Source organism: Plasmodium sp. gorilla clade G2 (genome assembly GCF_900097015.1).
Source record: "Plasmodium sp. gorilla clade G2 genome assembly, contig: PADLG01_00_77, whole genome shotgun sequence".
NCBI classification, from domain to species: Eukaryota; Apicomplexa; class Aconoidasida; order Haemosporida; family Plasmodiidae; genus Plasmodium; species Plasmodium adleri (nom. inval.).
Window position 1 is genome coordinate 1 of NW_021628919.1, and position 20,634 is coordinate 20,634.

The 20,634-nt window shown below is 17.4% G+C and overlaps 3 protein-coding genes and 1 pseudogene across 4 annotated transcripts; all 4 read left to right on the plus strand.

Annotated features, from left to right (window-relative positions):
* Positions 1–253: 253 nt before the first annotated feature.
* Positions 254–2,806, plus strand: PADL01_0040000 (annotated as a pseudogene). The gene has a single exon. A coding segment is annotated over exon 1 (2,553 nt).
* A 2,075-nt stretch (positions 2,807–4,881) lies between these two features.
* Positions 4,882–5,961, plus strand: PADL01_0040100 (lysophospholipase, putative; the record flags this gene model as incomplete). The annotated part of the gene is made up of 1 exon (XM_028680625.1): positions 4,882–5,961. One exon carries the CDS (start codon positions 4,882–4,884, stop codon positions 5,959–5,961), a length of 1,080 nt encoding a protein of 359 aa, XP_028541403.1.
* Positions 5,962–11,584: 5,623 nt separating this feature from the next.
* PADL01_0040200 (alpha/beta hydrolase,putative) lies at positions 11,585–13,947 on the plus strand (the record flags this gene model as incomplete). Its single annotated transcript, XM_028680626.1, has 2 exons — positions 11,585–11,650; positions 11,911–13,947. The coding sequence occupies 2 exons, from the start codon at positions 11,585–11,587 to the stop codon at positions 13,945–13,947; spliced, it is 2,103 nt and encodes a 700-aa protein (XP_028541404.1).
* Positions 13,948–16,445: 2,498 nt separating this feature from the next.
* On the plus strand, positions 16,446–19,518 carry PADL01_0040300 (serine/threonine protein kinase, FIKK family; the record flags this gene model as incomplete). The annotated part of the gene is made up of 3 exons (XM_028680627.1): positions 16,446–16,646; positions 16,778–19,273; positions 19,438–19,518. The coding sequence occupies 3 exons, from the start codon at positions 16,446–16,448 to the stop codon at positions 19,516–19,518; spliced, it is 2,778 nt and encodes a 925-aa protein (XP_028541405.1).
* Positions 19,519–20,634: the final 1,116 nt, after the last annotated feature.

A 20,634-nucleotide genomic window follows, 5' to 3' on the forward strand; every position in this document is an offset into this window, starting at 1 on the left:
CAATGAAATATAGAAAGCATATTCGTGTGAAGATAAAGAGTTAAAAAATATAAGAGGAAAAGTATATGAATCTTTATTTATAAATATATTTATGTATCAATTTGGTATATACTATTATATATTATTATATTGGTAAGTTTAATTTGATAGAAGAAATTTATTTTATTATATATATATATATACAACAATATGTATGTAACCATACATATTATATACATTTATATTTTTATCATGTTTCCTTTTTGTATATCAGAATACGTACCTGTGGAATAGTATATGCTCATATGATATACAATTTAATCATATATATGGAAGAAAATTATATTCTTCTGAGAGTTTAAATAGAGAAAAGACAAATACAAAAACAACAATTATAAGTAAAGTAAATTTATTTCCCAATGAAATTATATTATCAAATTTAAAAAATGAAAATGATAATCTTGAAGAATCGTTTTTAGAATTTAATGAAGAATTAATTGAAAATTTGCAAAAATATAAATTATGGAATAATTATATTGCAATACCGTATGTTAAAAAATATTCCCCAATTAAATATAATGATGTAGATAACAAACTAAATGAAAATATTGATAACGTAGGAAGAAATGGAGAAGATATTATAAAAGAAATGAATAATTTGTGGTTAAAAGTAATGAATAGTGAAAAATATAAATATATATTTTTGAATCATCCTTTACAAAAATATTATTATAATATAAAAGTAAAATATAAAATATCAAATGATTATCATAAAGAGAAATGGAAAGAATATTATGAAATTAGAAAAATAAGTGAAGAAGACATTGAAACAAGATTAAATAAAATCTTTAAAGATTGGTTTAAGCAAAAAATGATAAATTTAGAAGATTATAGAAGAGTAATCGTTACTTGTAGAATTGCTTGGAAGGAATTATCTAATTATGTGCAAAATGCATGTACAAAAGTTATGTCTATATATTTTAATTTTATTAAAAAAAATAATAGAAAAATTTATATAGACATAAACCAGTTTAATAATAATAATAATAATACAAATAGAAAAAAATATAATAGACAATTATGTGAAGGTATGAATTCTGGAAAAATAAATTTCAGTGAATGCCTAATAAGTGCGCCATATATTGATGGAGATAATTCGAATTCCTTATTAAATGAAGAAGATATTTCTTGTATTGAATTAGGAAAAGGAAGTGGTAAAATGGAAAATGAAGAATTAAATATGAACGATCCATATAAGGATATAGAATGTTCAAGTGGAAATATAGAAGAAGAAAAAAAAAAAATTAAAAAATGTGATATTAAAAATGATTATGAAAATGATAGTACATGTAATAATGAAAATCATAGGGAGAGTAATAATTCGAGTGATGATACAGATAATGATATAAATGATAGTGTTAATATATTTCATCAGTCAAAAAAATATAGTAGAATACCAAAGTATGATACATCTAATCTAAAAGGTTATTCTGAAAATCGTTATTATCTTGATCTAGAAGCAGAATGGTTGTTCAATAATCTTTTAGAAATAAAAAGGTTGGATACTAATATGAAAAATAAAAAAAGAAGAAGAAATAAAGAAAATAGGAATTATCCTTTACAATCTGATTTTTCAGAAAATATGTTTATTGATAAGACATATTATGATATCTTAAATGTGAATCCAGATGCAGAATTTATGGAAATTAAAAATAGTTATTATAAATTAGCATTAAAATATCATCCAGATAAAAATGAAGGGGATGATGAAGCAAAATTAAAATTTCAAAAAATAAATGAAGCATATCAAGTATTAACTGATGAAGAAAGAAGAGAAGAATATAATAATTTTGGGAAAAATGCAATTGAAAAAATGTTTCTTATAGATGGATCAGTTTTTTTCACTTTACTATTTAGCTCAGAGAAATTATGTGATTATATAGGAACATTACAGATATCTTCCTTTGTTAAATTACTTCATGAAAAAGGTATGAATACGAATGATTTATTATATAATATGAGAAAAATTCAAAATAAATTATCAAGAGAACAAGATATAAGAGAAACCGAACTAGCTCTTTTATTACGAGATTTATTACAGCCATACGTAGATGGTGATCCGAATTGGGAAAACCAAATGGAAGAAGAAATTAGTTCTTTAATATATTCTAATTATTCATCTTCTATTTTAGAATCTATAGGATGGACTTATAAAAATGTTGCCAAAACGTTTATAAAAGAAAATAAATCATTTTGTGGATTAGGCGCTGAAATTACAAAAATGAAAGCTGGATTTCGACATATTAATAATTGTAGTAAAGCCACTAGATCATCTATAAGATTAAAAAGTAAAATATTTAATAGCATACAAGATAATAAAATGCTAATGGAAAATATGTCCTTAATGAATAATAATAATAATAATATTACTGATGGTAATAATGGAACCATTGATAATGATTCTATAAATGATGAAGGTAAATGTAGTAGTAAAAATAATGTTGTAAAGTACGATAATAATGCTACACAAATTATAAAAAAGAAAAATAAAATATTAGCAGATATTTTAGATGATATATTTACCATAGTTTTGTGTGATATTGAATTAACAGTTAGATATGCTGCTGATAGGGTTTTAAGAGATGAAGGTTGCAATAAAGAAATACGTTTAAAAAGAGCACAAGGTATAAAAATAGTTGGGAAATTAATGAATAAATGGGCAAAAATTAAGAAACAACAGATGAAAGACAATAAAATTGATATTATTGATACAATAGAAAGTGCATTAGATGTATCAAAAATAAGGAGTGAGAACAAAAAGGATTAGAAACATACAAATATATTGAAATAATACCGTGGGTAAAAATAATAATAATTTATGTATATTAATAAAGAATAAAATTATATGAAATAATTCTTCTTTTTTTTTTTTTTTTTTATTTTATTTTATTTTGTTTTTTTTGTAAGGTTTAAGTTTCAGAGCTACAAAAGTACGACTTAAATTTTTTTTTAATCTATATAATTTACCATTTTTTTATAGTATAATTTTAAAAAATATATATTTTTTTGTTCTTATATTAACGAGTTCATTTTTTAAAATTTGATGGAACAATATAAAATTAGATTCATTTGTATGTATTTTAAAAAGTTATTGTTTCATTTAAATGTAAATATTATATATGTATATTTCAGTACATATTAAGATTATATAAAAATAAAAAAAAAAGGTTAGTTTCAAAAAATATATTTATACACATATATATGTGTGTGAATGGATAATTATAAAAAGTATATGAAAAAATAAAAAAGAAAGATAATGTAATATAATGATAAAAAGGTTTTATACTAGTATTTTATTTTTTCAAAAGGAAAATTATTTAATATTACATACTTGAATCATTTAAGAATTTTATTATTATATATATATAATATTTATGTCATAATATATATGCTTATTTAACAGAATTTTATAATGATAATTTTTAATATATTTTTAGAAAAATGATATATTGTGAGTGAAAAATGTGGGCATTTTTCATTTCCTTTCCTTTTATTTTATTTTATTTAATGCTATAATTATATTTGGCCATTTAAAAAAAAAAAGTAAATGATATAATCTGATCTCATGGTATAAAATTTCAATATGAATATATATTTTAAGCGCCAATTTTTTTATCATATGTTCAGTATTAATAATAGTTATATAATTATAAATAGAAGAATAAAATAATACGAATTTACCTCCCTTTTACATAACATAATACAGGAAATATAATTCCGCCCAAACTAAATAAATAAATAAATAAATATATATATATATATAATATATATTATGTAAATTTTTTGAAAGAAAAAATTTATGCAAAATTTAAGATTCATAAAATATAATTTTGTTATCTCATTCGTTTAAGGAAAAATACAATAAAAATATATAAAATTAATATTAATATGAGTACATAAAATATTTATTTGTGTGTATATATTTTTTATATAAGAAAGTAAGATATAAGTATAAAAAAAAATAAATAAAATAATTATGTAATACACATATAAATATATACATATATATATATATATATATATATATATATATACATGTTGTTTTTGATTATGATTATTTATTTCAATTAAACAAGTTATAATATGAAAATTTTATAAAAAATATATTATATATATAAAAATTTTTAAAAATAAAATATTATCATTTAATTTGTTTTTAATATTTTGTATTGCTCAAAATATATTATACAGGATAATTCACAAAATAAATATTTTAATATATTAAATATTTATATATATGTATATAAATTAAAATTAAAGAAAAAAAAAAAAAAAAAAGAAAAAATTATGAGATTGCTTAGAAGGTATGTAATATTTACAATACCTGAAAAGATGATTATTTTTTTTTGTTTTTACAAAATGTTTTATATTATGTTTTAAAAAATATATATGAACCATAGTATTATGGAAAAATATTTCTTGATAATTAAACATATTATATGAGTAATATAATTGAAGACATATTATATTTATTGTTATATTATTTTAGGATTCTAAATAATTCATAAATATTTTGAAAAATTTATTGAATAAATATAAATATATGCAAATATATATCTATATATAAATATATATTTTATATGTATTTTTTCATTTTATTCTTATATAAAATAGGAAAATATGTATAATTAATTAAAAACAGAACAAAACATTTATTTTTTGTTTTTTATATAATATTAATGTGATATATTTATTTATAATATATATATGAATTAAGAATTAAAAATATTATATTATCTTATTAATTAATATATATATATATATATATATATTTATTTATTTATATATTTTATAAGGTAGAAATATATGTTAATATATAATTAATGTATATATATGATAATCATGAATAAATTATTTGTAGATGATTCAAATGTATGTGGAACATTTAATACATTACCTTTTGTTGAATCATATTATAATAGAAAGGGAATATTATTAAAGAGTTATTCCTGGTTAGTTAAGAATGCAATTGGTATAATAGTATTAGTTCATGGTTTAAGTGCTCATTTAAGACTTCAATATTTAAGGCTTAATGTCAATGTAGTTAATAACGACTATGCTAGATTAATTGATGCAGATAATTATTACATTTACGAAAATAGTTGGATCGAAGATTTTAATAAAAATGGATATTCAGTATATGGTATTGATTTACAAGGTCATGGAGAATCGGAAGGATTAGATAAATTACCACTTCATATAAATGATTTTGATGATTATGTGTATGATATAATAGATTATATGAAAAGAATTAATAATTCGATAATTTCAGAAAAACCTAACCAGAATAATACATTAAATAAATATACTATAGAAAATACACAAGAGCTTCTTCCTATGTATTTAGTTGGATTATCAATGGGTGGGAACATTGTATTAAGAACTTTAGAAATATTAGGAAAATCCAATGAAATAAATTCTAATTTTAACATAAAAGGATGTATATCTTTAGCTGGTATGATATCTGTTCGAATGGTAGGTTCTATAGATTCAATTAAATATAAATACTTTTATTTACCGGTAATGAAATTATTTTCTCGGTATTTTCCAACTTTTCGACCTGGTAGAAAGAAATTCAAATTTGAGAAATATCCATTTGTTAATGATCTGTTATTTTATGATAAATATAGATTTAAAGGACGTATTACAAATAATCTTGCACGTGAAATTTTGGTTGCATTAGATAATTTACATAACAATATTGATGATATTCCTAAAAATATACCTATATTATTTATTCATTCAATTAATGATTGTCTTTGTTGGTATGAAGGAACTGTATCATTTTACAATAAATTACAAATCGATACTAAAGAACTTTATACTTTAGAAGATATGGATCATGTTATATCAATGGAACCAGGAAATGAAAATGTTTTAAAGAAAATTCTTGAATGGCTTTCTAATTTATATGTGCAATAAGGGTACATTTTATTAATTGAATAATATTAAGTTTATACAATTAATTCTTTATAACAAGAACATTTGATAAAAACACATAAGTATAAATATATAAATAAATATATATGTTTCCTTTATAATTTTTAATTCCTAATTTTTTTTTTTTAATTTTTTTTTGTTTTTTTTTATATATATTGAATATACATATTTTATATTTTTAATACAATAATTTTTTATTTAACTTATTTTTTATGATAGATATTTTTAAATGAAATAAATATTATAAATATAATTTATTTTTATATGTGTGTTATTAAATTCATATACATATATCAAATATATATATATATATATATATATTTATTTATTTAATTATTTTTATATATCATATATACATTATATTAGTTGTGAGAGAAAATAGTTTTAATCTATAATATTTTATTAGGTTACATGTACTATATTTTTTTTTTTTTTTGGGAAATTATATATACTTTTTTTTTTTTTTTTTTTTTATATATATTATATATATAATTACCAATATAAATATGATTTTTTGGTTTTTCTTACGAATACATTTTTTAATATTTAATTAGAAAAATAGAATATATATCTAATATATATTGTTTAATTATATTAATATATTTTTATTTACCTAATATATTATAAAGTGAAATTTTTCTTTTTTTTTCTTATATGTTTTATGTGTGTTAATGTTATTTAAATAAATACACTACATATTTATGAATTTATTTATTATTTATTTATTTATTTTTTTTTTTTTTCAAGTTATACTAATGTGTAATAATATAAGAATTATTATTAATATTATATATAAAATATTTTATGGATTTAATAAAGCATAGGAAGGGATTGTTATTATTATGGATATTTAAGTAATATATATATATATATATATATATATTAAGTATCTTTTAATAATTATAATATTATATACAGATTTTTTATATATAATATAGGTATATTCTAGAATTTTTTATTATAATTTTTTTTATAACCATATGTAAAAAGTCTTAATGTAATTTTTTATCGATAAATAAATAAATAAATAAATATATATATATATATATATATATATATATATATATATATATATATATATTATATAAAGTATTTTACGTATATTATTTTATTTTGCTATTTATTACAACAAAATATATAAGAAAGAAAACATTTATCAGAATCAAAATCATCATCAGAATCAATATGAGAATTATGAATATTATTATTTATACCTGTTCTTAACGTTGTTTCCCTTTTTTTTACTTCTTTATCTTTTATTTTACGTGTTTTACATTTTGTTTTATTTTGTATCTCCTTATACTTAGGTGTAGGATAAGGTTGTCTATTATATTTTAATTTATTTTCCCCTAAAATCCTGATGAATTTAACATGTGAATTAGTATCTCCTTTTCTATGTACATTATTCCATTTTTTATATGTTATCTATAAAGGGAAGAAAATTTAAAATACATTATAAAAGAGAAATAAAAAAAAAAAAAAAAAAAAAAAACAGATATATTTTTCACTGCCATAGAAGAATTATGATATTTACAATACCTATTATATAAATAATATGAATATAATAAGAACATAAAATAAATAATATATATATATATATATATATATACATATATTTGTATTATATTATTACATATTGTAAAGAGTATAAAGTTACAATCATAAATAAAAAGGAAAATATTTTAAAAAATGTAAGATTCATAGTGTTAATTTTTTTATATATTTATGATAACAATTATGGAATATAAAATTAATAAAATAAAACAAAATATTTTACATTTATTTGTGTGAATATTTTAGGGATACTTGCATAAAAAAAAAATATATATATTCCTATATAATTTATTATTTTTTTTTTTTTTTTCATGATGTTAATATTTAATTGTTTGAATATTTTAAATATTTTTTGTATTAATATGGAAATAACATATTTTAAGGATTATTTATTGTTATATATTGGAGAATAAAATTATATTATATTATATTATATTAAAATATATAAATAATTTTTTTTTCTCTACATAATTTTTGTTATAATATTTTTAATTCACAAACTTATAATACGCATATACCTTTTCCGTTTATTTTATAAATAAGAATATAAATTATGGATACCATTGGGTTCATATATTTAAAAAATGAATGAATATATATGAGTGTATTTTTTTGTTAATTCAATAAAAAAATATAAAAATAATAAAAGTGTAAAAGAAATTATTCAGTGTATAAATATTAATATGTTGTATATATATATATATATATATATATATTGATCAAATGTACAATATTTATATAATATTAAGCGCAACAGTGTATATTCCTTGAATAACTTTTAATACTTAAAAGTACCTTCTTTGAAACATTATTGCGTTACTAATATGTAAAATATCTATATTTTATTAAAATACATTTAATTATTATATTATTATATATGGGTAAATACGAAAAAATGTAAAAAAAATAAAATAAAATGAAATTATATAATGAAAAATATAACAGCGATATGAATTATAAATATATATATATATATATATATAATGTTGAAGTATATATATTATATATGCTTAATATTAAATTTTAATATGCATGAATTACCATTATATTAAAAGGAAAAAAAAATATGAGTCACATATATATATATATATAATAGTTTATTTTTAAACATACATATTTGCGATTCTTTTATTTATTTTAATAATATATTTTCCTTGGTTAATATATATTTTTTTTTCTTCTCTTTTATTAACATAAAAACAATAACGTTTACTTTAAAATTTACTTCAAATATTACTTTTGATATTATAAATAGACAAAATATTTTTGGTTTTATAATATATAATATATAATATAATATGATCCTTTTTCCTACATTCATGATAATTTTATAAGGTCTCAATCAAAAGTGTCACTCTTATAAATACACCATTATAATTTTTATATACTTATATTTATTTGAATAATTAATATAAAACATAAGATATAATATACGTGCTTTACATATAAATCCAAGAGGATCTATTAGAACACTTTTTTTAAAATTTAATATATTATATACGTACCCAAAATTATTTTGTATATAGTTAAAAGAAATATTGAAAATAAATTATATATTTGAAAAAAAAGAAGTAAAAAAAGAAAAAAAAAAAAAAAAAGGATATTAAAAATTGTAATTAAAATGAGAAATACTTACATATATATGAGTTAAATTATTACATATATAGTTTAAATAATTATCAAAAGATAAGTTTTAAAAATTATGTATCATATATATATATATATATATATATATATATATATAATATAACTTATATGTTACAAATACAACACATTATAATTTTATATTCTTAATCCACATATATATATATATATATATATATATATATATATTTATATTATGATTATTCATAATAACGAACGTTGAAAATATAATTGTATTTTTTTTGGTGTACATGTATTTTTTTTATACTTTTTTATGTTTTTAATGAACCTGTACCTATATATGTTATTCATATTATTTGTGTTATTTTATTTTATATTTATTTTTTTTTTTTGAAATTACATTTTACATAATAAAATATAATGGAGTAACAAAAAAAAAAAGAATTGAAAATGGGTATAATTCATTATTTATTTATTATTATTTTTTTTTTACCTACATTCAAAAAAATATAATAACATTGGATCACTTCAATATAAATTATTATTACATTTTCAACATAATATATATATATATATATATATATATATATATATATATAATATGTTATACGTTTTTTTTAAGAACAAAATATTAATGTATATAAAGAAAAATATTTTTATAATATAAGGAATAAATATTTCTTCATGTTATTTCTTTTTGGTATATTATTTATGGAAATATATAAAATATATATATATAACCATATTAATAATTTGTTTGATTTTTTCTGATGGTTGCAATTATTTATATTTTATAAAATAATATTAAAAATAATTTTATTGTATTTTATTTTATTTTTTATTTTTCATTTATTGAAATATATTATTTATTTATATAAAACATTTATAAAACAATGTATGTTATATTAAAATATTTGTAATATATAGATTTAAATATAAAATTGAAATATTATATGAAAAATAAAATAATGTTTAAAAGGTTGCTCTCTATAATATATATTATACATATGTATTATAACAATATAATAACATATATAATATATATTATAAGTTTTTTTTTTTTAAATTATTTTATTTTATTTTTTTTTTTTGTACTTTTTTCATTGTTGACGTTTATATTTAAGTATATATTATATTATTATTTGTCATGCAACTGAAAGAATAATATAAATGTATTTATATAAATATAAAATGTAGTCTTATTAAATAAAAAAGAAAAAAAAAGAAAAGGATGAATATAACCCTTAACTTTTTTTATATTATATATATTTGTTTATTTTTTTTTTTATTACAAAAATAAAATAAAATAAAATAAATAAATAAAAAAGAATTTTTATTTATATAATATAAAAAGACTTAATTTATATATATAATGATTTTTTAAATATATATAAAAAAAAATTTAAATTATTAATAATTTATACTAGATTTAATAAAAATTTTAAAAATTATTATAATCGTCTTAAAAATTCCATTATATAGATTAGATCAAAAGATTGTTGAAATTTTTTTTTTTTTTTTTGTATAACAATTGAAATCTAAATATTATAACATTATATATATATATATAAGAATAAATGTTTAGAATAATCAATAATTATAAATTATATGAATAATTAATAAGAATGATGATTTATTAATATAAACAAAATAAGTTATATATATATATATATATATTGTAAGGTAAAGTAGCATTATTTGTTTTATATAATATTATTTTGACATAATAATGTAATAAATATTTGTCTTTATGTATATATCTATTTGGTTGTTTATTTAGATCATTTATTTATTTCCTTTTTCTTTGTTTTTGTTTTGTAATTATAGAATTAAAATACATAATTATATAGAATAAGGTTTTTTTTTTTTTTTTGTTTTTTTGTTATTAATTAAATATTATATGAATATATAAATTGTAAATTTATATTTGTTTTATTATTTTGTTTATTTATGTCTTTTATGATTAAATTTAATTTATTAATGTATATTTTAGACAACTGATTTACTTATATTTTTAATTAATTTATTTTATAATCCTAATAAAAAAAAATAAATCTTTTACTATTGTGCTATATATATATATATATATATATATATATATATATATTTATATACATATAATGATATAACATTATTAATTTATCCTTTATAATTATTAATTTTTTCTTACACATATATATTTGTTTTATTTCATAAATTTTATAATATATATAAATTTTGATTTAGATAATAATTAAATTTGTATATTAAAAATATAAATATTATATTTTTTCTAAATAAAAAGAAGTTGAAAATTGTTGTAGATTTATATCATTTTTAGAAATATAATGTGTACCAATAAATGATTATTAGTTTATTATGTTTTAATTATTTTGTTTAACGTATATTGTTCACATAGTGCTTTTCTTCAAGATCATTGTTATTAATGAAAAAAGGAAATATAATAATGCGAACGTATTTTTGGATAACATTTCAAATAATTATTTTTGTTGTATTATACAAAACATTAAAGGTAAAATAATTTAGATATACATAGTATTTAAAATACGTAGTCAATATATGTATATATATATATATATATTTTATTTTTTAAAACATATTATATGTATAATTAAAAATATAAATATGATATACCTTTAGAATATTAATTTACCTACGTATTTTATAACATTACATATATGTATATATTTGTATATATATATATATATATATATATATATATATATTTGAATACATAATTATTTCTTTGTTAATAATATTTTTTTATTACAGAGCTTGTTATATGACAATAAGGAGCATTCAATAAAACGTTATTTAGGTAGTAGGAATACAGCGAAAGATAAATTTGATGATTCAAATGAATATAATGACAATAAGAAAACGGATGTTACACTTTGTGAAAATAACAATGAAAGTAATTTATATGAATTAAATGAATTTATTAAAAATTTACAATTTGATAAGGATAAATTTTTAAATGATCAAAATAATAATATACTAGAAAAAGAATTTCGTAAAAAAGAATATCAGATTGTTTATGATGATAATAATCCAGATATAGATTTTTTTACGAACAATAAAAATTTAAAAATAGCTAGATATACATGGAAGGCTAAAACAGAAAAACCCAAAGCATATATTTTTGCATTACATGGGATTAGATCACATTTACGTAATCAGTATTTGATTTATTATGGTAGACCTATATGGGTAAATAAAAATGAAGAGATAAACGAAGAATACTGTATAAATGATAATATGGAAATGGACGTTTGTGAATCGAATAATATATTTGATATAGAAGAAAATAATCTATGTGATAAAAAGGTGGAGGATAACTCAGTTTCTAGTGATAATTTTTCAAGTGATATAAAGGATAAGAATAATAATAATGAAAATGATATTAGAAAACTCCTTGATGACGTTAATGTTTTATTACATGATGAAAATGAAAATGATTATGATATTTATAAGAACTTATATTATTGTTCGAAATGTGGTCTTTGTAATTATTGTAATTGTGGTAAAAGAACTTTATCTTATGAAAATAGTTGGGTACAGTCATTGAATGAAAATGGATATACGTTTTGTGGAATTGATATTCAATCACATGGGTTATCAGATGCATCAAGAAATGAACGATGTTTTGTTGAAAAGTTTGATAATTTTGTTACTGATGCTGTTCAGGCATTAGAAATATTTATAAATGAATGGGAAATGAAAAATGAATTAAGGCCCATAATACTGTTAGGTTCTTCTATGGGGGGATGTATTGCTATAAAAATGTTTGAACATTTATATGAAAAAAATAAGGAATGGAAAAAATATATTAAAGGTTTAGCACTTGTATCACCCATGATTTGTGTTGACAACGAAATGAAATCATTACGAAATCGAATTATGGTAGGGCTAGGATCTATTCTTAGAAAAATTATACCTCTTTATAAATTAAAATTTTATAATATAAAAAGAAAATATCATTGGATTACATTGGATGATTGTATAGATCCGTATTATTATTATGATGATTTAAAAGGTGGTATTGCATTAGAATGTGTATTAGGTGCTCAATCATGTATGACAGATAAGATATTAAATTATATAGATGAAAGCGATATAGATATTATCATATTTCAATCAAAATGTGATCGTATAATAGACCCAATTGGATCTTTAAAATTTGTGAATAAGATGGTTAATATATATAACAAAAAAGATGACGAAACAAATTTAAATATTAATAAAGATAATAATAATAATAAGAAGAAAAAAAAGGTATCATTAAATTGTTTTAATGATAATAATTATGAGAGTGATGATTGTGATGATTGTGGTGATTGTGATGATTGTGATGATTGTGGTGATTGTGATGATTGTGATGATTGTGGTGATTGTGATGATTGTGATGATAATGATTATAATGATAATTATAGTAATACAGAAGAAATAAAAAATAATGAAAAAATATTTAAAAACATATCACACATGGATTTTAAAAATACCACATCTGACGATTCGTATGATGATATTGATAAATCGTGTAGACATAAAAAGAATTTTGTAGTTTTATCAGGTCAAGAATTAAGAGATGAAGACATTTTATGGAAACCATGTAATCACGGACATTATAAAAATTATAAAATAAGAAAAAAGATGGAAACATTTGATTTCAAAAATAAAGATGATGAGGAAAATTATAAGCATTTGTGTGCCCACATTTTAAATTATGGATCACACGCATTATCATGTGAGCCAGATAATAAGGTAACATGTTCTATTTTGACTGATTGGATTAATGATATAGTTTAATAATATATAGGTAAGTGTTTATTCATATATTTATTAAATAATATATATATATATATATATATATATATGGCTACTTTATTTTATTTGTATTTTTTTATAATAATTTATTGTATTTAATTTCTTTTATGAATATATTATTTTAAAATGAACTTATAATTCTACATTATTATTAACATTTTAAAAACATAAAATAAATTAAATTAATAAAATAAATAATATAAATAAACTAAATGGATTTTATTACAAATCCTTTAGTGATTTTTCAAATAGAACGAAATGCTAATTAATATATTTTTATAAAAAGTTATAAAACATTTGATAAATTTACAGTGTCTTAAATATTATATTATATATATATATATATATATATATATATATATATATATTTATTTATTTAAAGTATTGCATATAAAATAAAATGGTTTTTTTTTTTTTTTTTTTTTTTTTTTTTATCATGTGTAAAAATATTATTATAAGGAAACATATGATAAAATAAAGGCTAAAATTATAATAAGAAAATAATATACATACATAAATATATATATATAATAATATTTATTTTTTTTTCTTTACATTTTTCTATTTTTGAGAACGTGTACTTATTTTAATACGAAAATATAAAAAATAATTTTAAATTATTACTACATATATATAATGTGTATCTTTTTTTTTTTTTTTTTTATTATTTTCATATTTTATATACAATAAAAGATAATAGTATATATCTCGTTGTATATATTTTTAATAAATTGAATAGAAATAAATGTTATTTATTTTTTTTAATATGTAGTTCAAAATTATTATTATATAAATTGCATTTTCATAGTGTAAAAATATTTTTATATTATAGTAGATTTTTTTTAAAAAAGAAAGAATATAGAAAGAAAAATATTAAATATTTATAAAAATAAATTTTTAATTTTTTTTCACATATATATATATTTAAAATGTGTTTTTTTATTTTTTTTATCTTTATATTTTTATATTAAATATAGATAATATAAAATTAATATAAATTATATTATATATTATATATATATTATTTATAAAATGTTGTAATTTTTACTAGATATTTCCTGCACATGTATAATAAGCACGGAAATAATACGGGGATATAAATAATTTTGTAAAAAGATTGTCATCTTATAAAAAAGGATAAAAAGAATTATTATATTTATATATATAGAATTTCATATAATCTTTAGATATAAAGAATAAATAATTTTTAGAGGCCATAAAAGAAAATAATATATTTCAATTTTATTTTTTGTAATTCTTCATTATTTTTTTCTATTCTATCATAAACACATATATATATATTTTATTATAATATTCAAAATAGGTTTAATATTTTAATTTTTTAATTATTTCATTGTAAACTTGTATATATATATATATATATATTTTATATGTAATAATTAAATATATATATTTAATATCTCTGTATTTAAAAAAGATTACATTATGTAGAATAATTTCCTATAAAGCTTTTTTTTTTTTTTATTTTTTCCTAAAATTGTTTTTTATTATTTTTCCTTAAAATTTTTTGTTTTTCTTTTTTTTCCTAAAATATTATATTTTTTATTTGAATATATATATGTAATATTTATTTTAAATTATAAATAAAATGTATAATAAATATACTTTTATAAATCAGGAAATTAGTAAAATCATAGGGTTATGAACACCTTATTAATGTAATTCTCTAATTTTTAAATATATTTTTTATACATTTATTTGTTATATATATATATATATATATTATAATAATTTTATTATAGATCTATATGATTTGTTATTTAATTTATTTTAATTTAATTTTTGTATATAAGAGAAAAAAACAACAACAATAAAAAAGAATATATATAGATACATGGACATCTAAATAATTTTGATGTTTTTCATATAATTACAACAAAACATTATTTATTTTACGATTTTTTAAAAAGAAATATTTTTTTATATACTTAACTTTTTTTTTTTTTTTTTTTTAATTTCATAGTATTATTTTTTTATATCTCTATGTTATATGTAAATATAAATTTAGATATGGAGAATTATTAATTTTCCCAATTGAGTTATAAAAATGTAAAAATAAAACTTTAACCTATATATTTAAAAAATATATATATATATATATATAATATTATTTTACATTTTTATATTCTTTTATTTATAATATATATAAAAATATATATTTTTATTTTGTTTTATTAATTTTTTTTTTTTTTTCCTTTTTTTTTTTTTTTTGTAATTAAAAATTTGTTCATCTCCTATAGAATTTTTTTTTTTTTTTTTTCAATACATTTGTTTTTGTGTGAATTTTATTAAGAAAATTTTAGAGAATAGGAAAGAGAATATATGAAGAATAAGAATAAAAAAAAAAAATAAAAATATACATATATATATATATAGGAAATTATTATAATTGATAATAAAAAAAATAAAATAATATTATAAAAGAACTATTATTTCATGTAATTATAATTATAAAAATTATGGGTAATTTTTATAAATACAACTATATGGAAACTAATGTGTTATTATATACGAAATGTTTAAAATGTAATAGTTCTCCTATATATATAATTAGTAAAAAAGCTGAATATAAAAAAAAGGAAAGTTGGAATTTTGTAAATTCAATACTTTCTAGAAGTATAATATTATTTATCTTAACATTTCTATTGTTAAATATAGTGGTAAGTATTTTATCTATTTAATATAATTTATTAATTGAAATATATATATATATATATATATATGTATGTATGTATCTATATTTATTTATTTAATTATTTTATTTTGTTTTATTGTATTTTATTTATTTTAGAATTGTGTAAACTATAATCAGTACGAATGTACAAGTGAATATATTATAAATAATTCTATAAGAAGTTTATCTGAATATTCCTCAAGTAATGATAATTTGAGTGATGAATCAGAGTATTTTAAAACGTCAGATGAATCTGAAGAAGAAAAAAAGTATGATGAGAAAATAAAAAAAAAGAAGAAAAAGTGTAAAAAACATAAAATTAAAAGAGGAAAATTAAGAGAGTTATCTAAGAAAAAAAGAAAGTCTTATTATAATGGAAAAAATAAAAAGAATGCATCAAAATCTGCGAAATATAATATAAATCTAAAGAAGAATTTAAATAATAAGAATGATTTAGAAAATAAGAATTGTAATATATATAACGATGACTATATTGGTGAAAATATCATTTCAGAAAATGAGACAAATGAACCTTATGGATATTATGAAGAAATTGATTATATTGATGATGAATTATATTATGATGAAATATGTAACGAAGAGATTGAATTATTAAATGGAAATCCAAATGATGAAGGAATATATTATGAAAATTATTTGGGAAGTGAAGAAGAATGTGATTATGCAATTGAAAACCTACCTCATTTGGGTATAGAAATAATTGAAGAAGAATTTAAAGGAAAGAATGAGGACTTAGATGAAGAAAATATTGATTACAATAAAGAAAGAATTACAGAAAATATTTATCATGGTCTTGAAGTAATTGAAGAAGGAATTAAAGAAAGAATGGAAGATATAATTGTTGATGGAAGTGAAATAGAAAATGAAGAACATCTTGAATATGATATTGATGATATAAAGGAAAGAAGGTTTGGAGGGAATAAAAACAATATTACAAGGTTATTTGAAAAAATACAAAAACACATGAAATATGACAGTGATGAAAGTGAAGAATTAAGTGAGTTAGAAAACAATGAAAGAATTCGAGAAAAAATTGTATATGGTAGGGAAAATGTTGCATACGTAAGTGAAGAAAGTAGTGATGTAGAAAGCAATACAGAAATTGAAGAAAGAAATGGATATAGTAGCGAAGATATTTCATGTGTATCTGAAGAAGTTAGTGATACAGATTTAGAAGAAAATCTGGAAGAAGGAATAGAAGATGGATTTATAGGATTAATTCAGAATATATTTCAAGGAAATGATAAGCAAAATGAAGATGAAAAAGAAAGTAATATAGAAACACAAAATGTATATAATTGGAAATCAGGAAAAAAGGCTTTAGCAAAGTTGTTAAGTAATTCTAATAATTTGAGTGTAAATAATATAAAATATTCTGAATGGAATTTCGAACGTATACCAACCTTAGGATTTTGTAAAGAAGATGATAGAGTTCAAGAAATGTTTAAAGCTTCAATTATGGGAAATAATGATGATTCTACAAGAGAAGTAAAATTTTTTATTAAAAAGATACCAATTGATGTATGGTTAAAACAATATCAATTGATGAATGAATATGATGGGGAGTATTTATTAGATGGAGAAAATTTTGTGATGGAAGCAGTAGCATCAGCATATTTAAGTGAGCATTACCCAGGAATAATACCTAAATTATATAATGTGGTATTTGAACCTGTTAACAATAATAATGATGAAACAAATAATATTGATAATGAAAAAAATAATATTGATAATGAAAAAAATAATATTGATAATGAAAAATATAATAAAAAATATAGCAATGATTGTAAATATGAAGAAGATAATTATGATGATATGGGCTATCATACAGGTGATGAAAATGATACATATGAAGATTACTATGATTCCGATAGTTTTTATACAATTTATGGCTATGATCATTTACATAAATTCAATGATATGTTAAGCAAACAACTAGATAATAATAAGAAAGGATATGTTGTTTTGGTTTCTGAATTATATGGTCAAGACCTTTTTCAATATATTAATAGTAGAAATGAAAATGAAGAGGCTATCGTAAATGATGAAGAAAAAAAAAAAATTATGAATGAATGTTTGAAATTATTAATAAAATTACATAATGCAGGATTAGCACATCTTGATATATCTCCAGAAAATATTTTAATAACAAATAATTTTGAATTACGTTTATGTGATTTAGCTAAAAGTGCTCCAATTTATACTTGCAATTTGAGACATATTAAAGGTGAGGAAAAAAAGTCTTTTTTATTCCAATCTTATCAGCCGTGTGTTGGAAAATTAACATGTATGCCAAAAGAATGTTGGGATATTGTTAAAGAATATATACGATTAAAAATAAAAAATCCTCTAGAATATTTAAAATCCATTAAAGATCAAGAAGAAAGGAAAAAGTTTTATTTTGATGTATTATGCGCAGATAAATATATGCTTGGAATATTATATATATGGATATGGAATAATAATTATATATGGAAAAGAGCTGACGCATCGAAAGATAAGATATTTAATCATTTATTAAATTATAATATGGATATAAATGCATTTGAGTTAGCAGAAGAATGGCCAGATGGTCTAAAAAACATAATCAATGTAATAAAATAAATAAATAAATAAATATATATATATATATATATAATATAATTATTTTATATGTGTAATTGTGTGAATGAATAAACAATATATTTATAGTAACACATTCATTTATTGCACATATATATAATATATATGATTTATTTTTTTTTTTCCCTTTATAGAAATTGTTAGATTTAGAATCTAGAATGAAAATAAAACTGGATGATCTGGTTAAGCATCCTTGGTGGTTTTATGATGAATAAGATATCTTTTGAAATAAAATAATAATTGCTTATATGGTTACAATTAAGAAACTATATATTTTTCGTATTCATATATATAATAATAATGTTTTTTTATTTTTAAAAATTTAAATAAATATATAAAAATTTATTAAATATATATATATATATATATATATATATATATATATTATTTATGTTCTTTGTTTTTGGATATGATTAAATTTTTTTTTTTTTTTTTTTTTTTTTTTTTTTTCGTTTGTTTGTTTTGTTATTTTTTTTTTTTTATTGATATTAAAAAATAAATTTGTAAAATTTTAGTTTTTCAAAAAAATAATTTATAAGTTATAAGAAAAATAAAATATTTATGTATATTTTATAAAAATTATTAATCATGTTAATTCACAATAATGTATTAAATAAAAAGATATTTATTATTTTGTTTTCTTTAATGTATAATAATATATATATATATATATATATTTGATGCTATTTTTATTTTTTTTTTTAAATTAAAAGAACAAATAAATTATTATTTTATATACATGTAAAAATAAGTAGCCGGACCTGTAGTTTTTCTTATGGAAATGTTGATATTGAGAGAGGAACAAATGTCTTATGAAAAATTGATACTCACGTGACTTATGGGTTATTGGGAAATCTTATGAATTAAGGTATCTGAAGGTATTATTTACATGATATATATATATATTTATTTATTTATATGTGTATACATGAATATATAATTTTCAAAAAAACAATCACCAAAAAAAAAAAAAAAAAAAAAATATATTATGAAAGTATATATATATATATATATATATATATATATATATAAATATATTTATATGTACTTATATTTAATTATATGTATTTTTGTTTTGAAAAATATATTATAATACATATTTCCTATAAATATAAAATATTTAAAAATTATTTTTTTTTAAAAATTTATATATATTATATATAAAAAAAATTATATTTTTATTTTTTTTGTTTATATTTTAAATTATGTTCATGTATTCTCCTCCTAATTTGTTATTTTTTTTCAAATTTATATTACAAGAACACATAAATATTTACTTGTGTAAAAAAAAAAAAATATATTTTTGAATAAATTATGGATTAAATAAATGT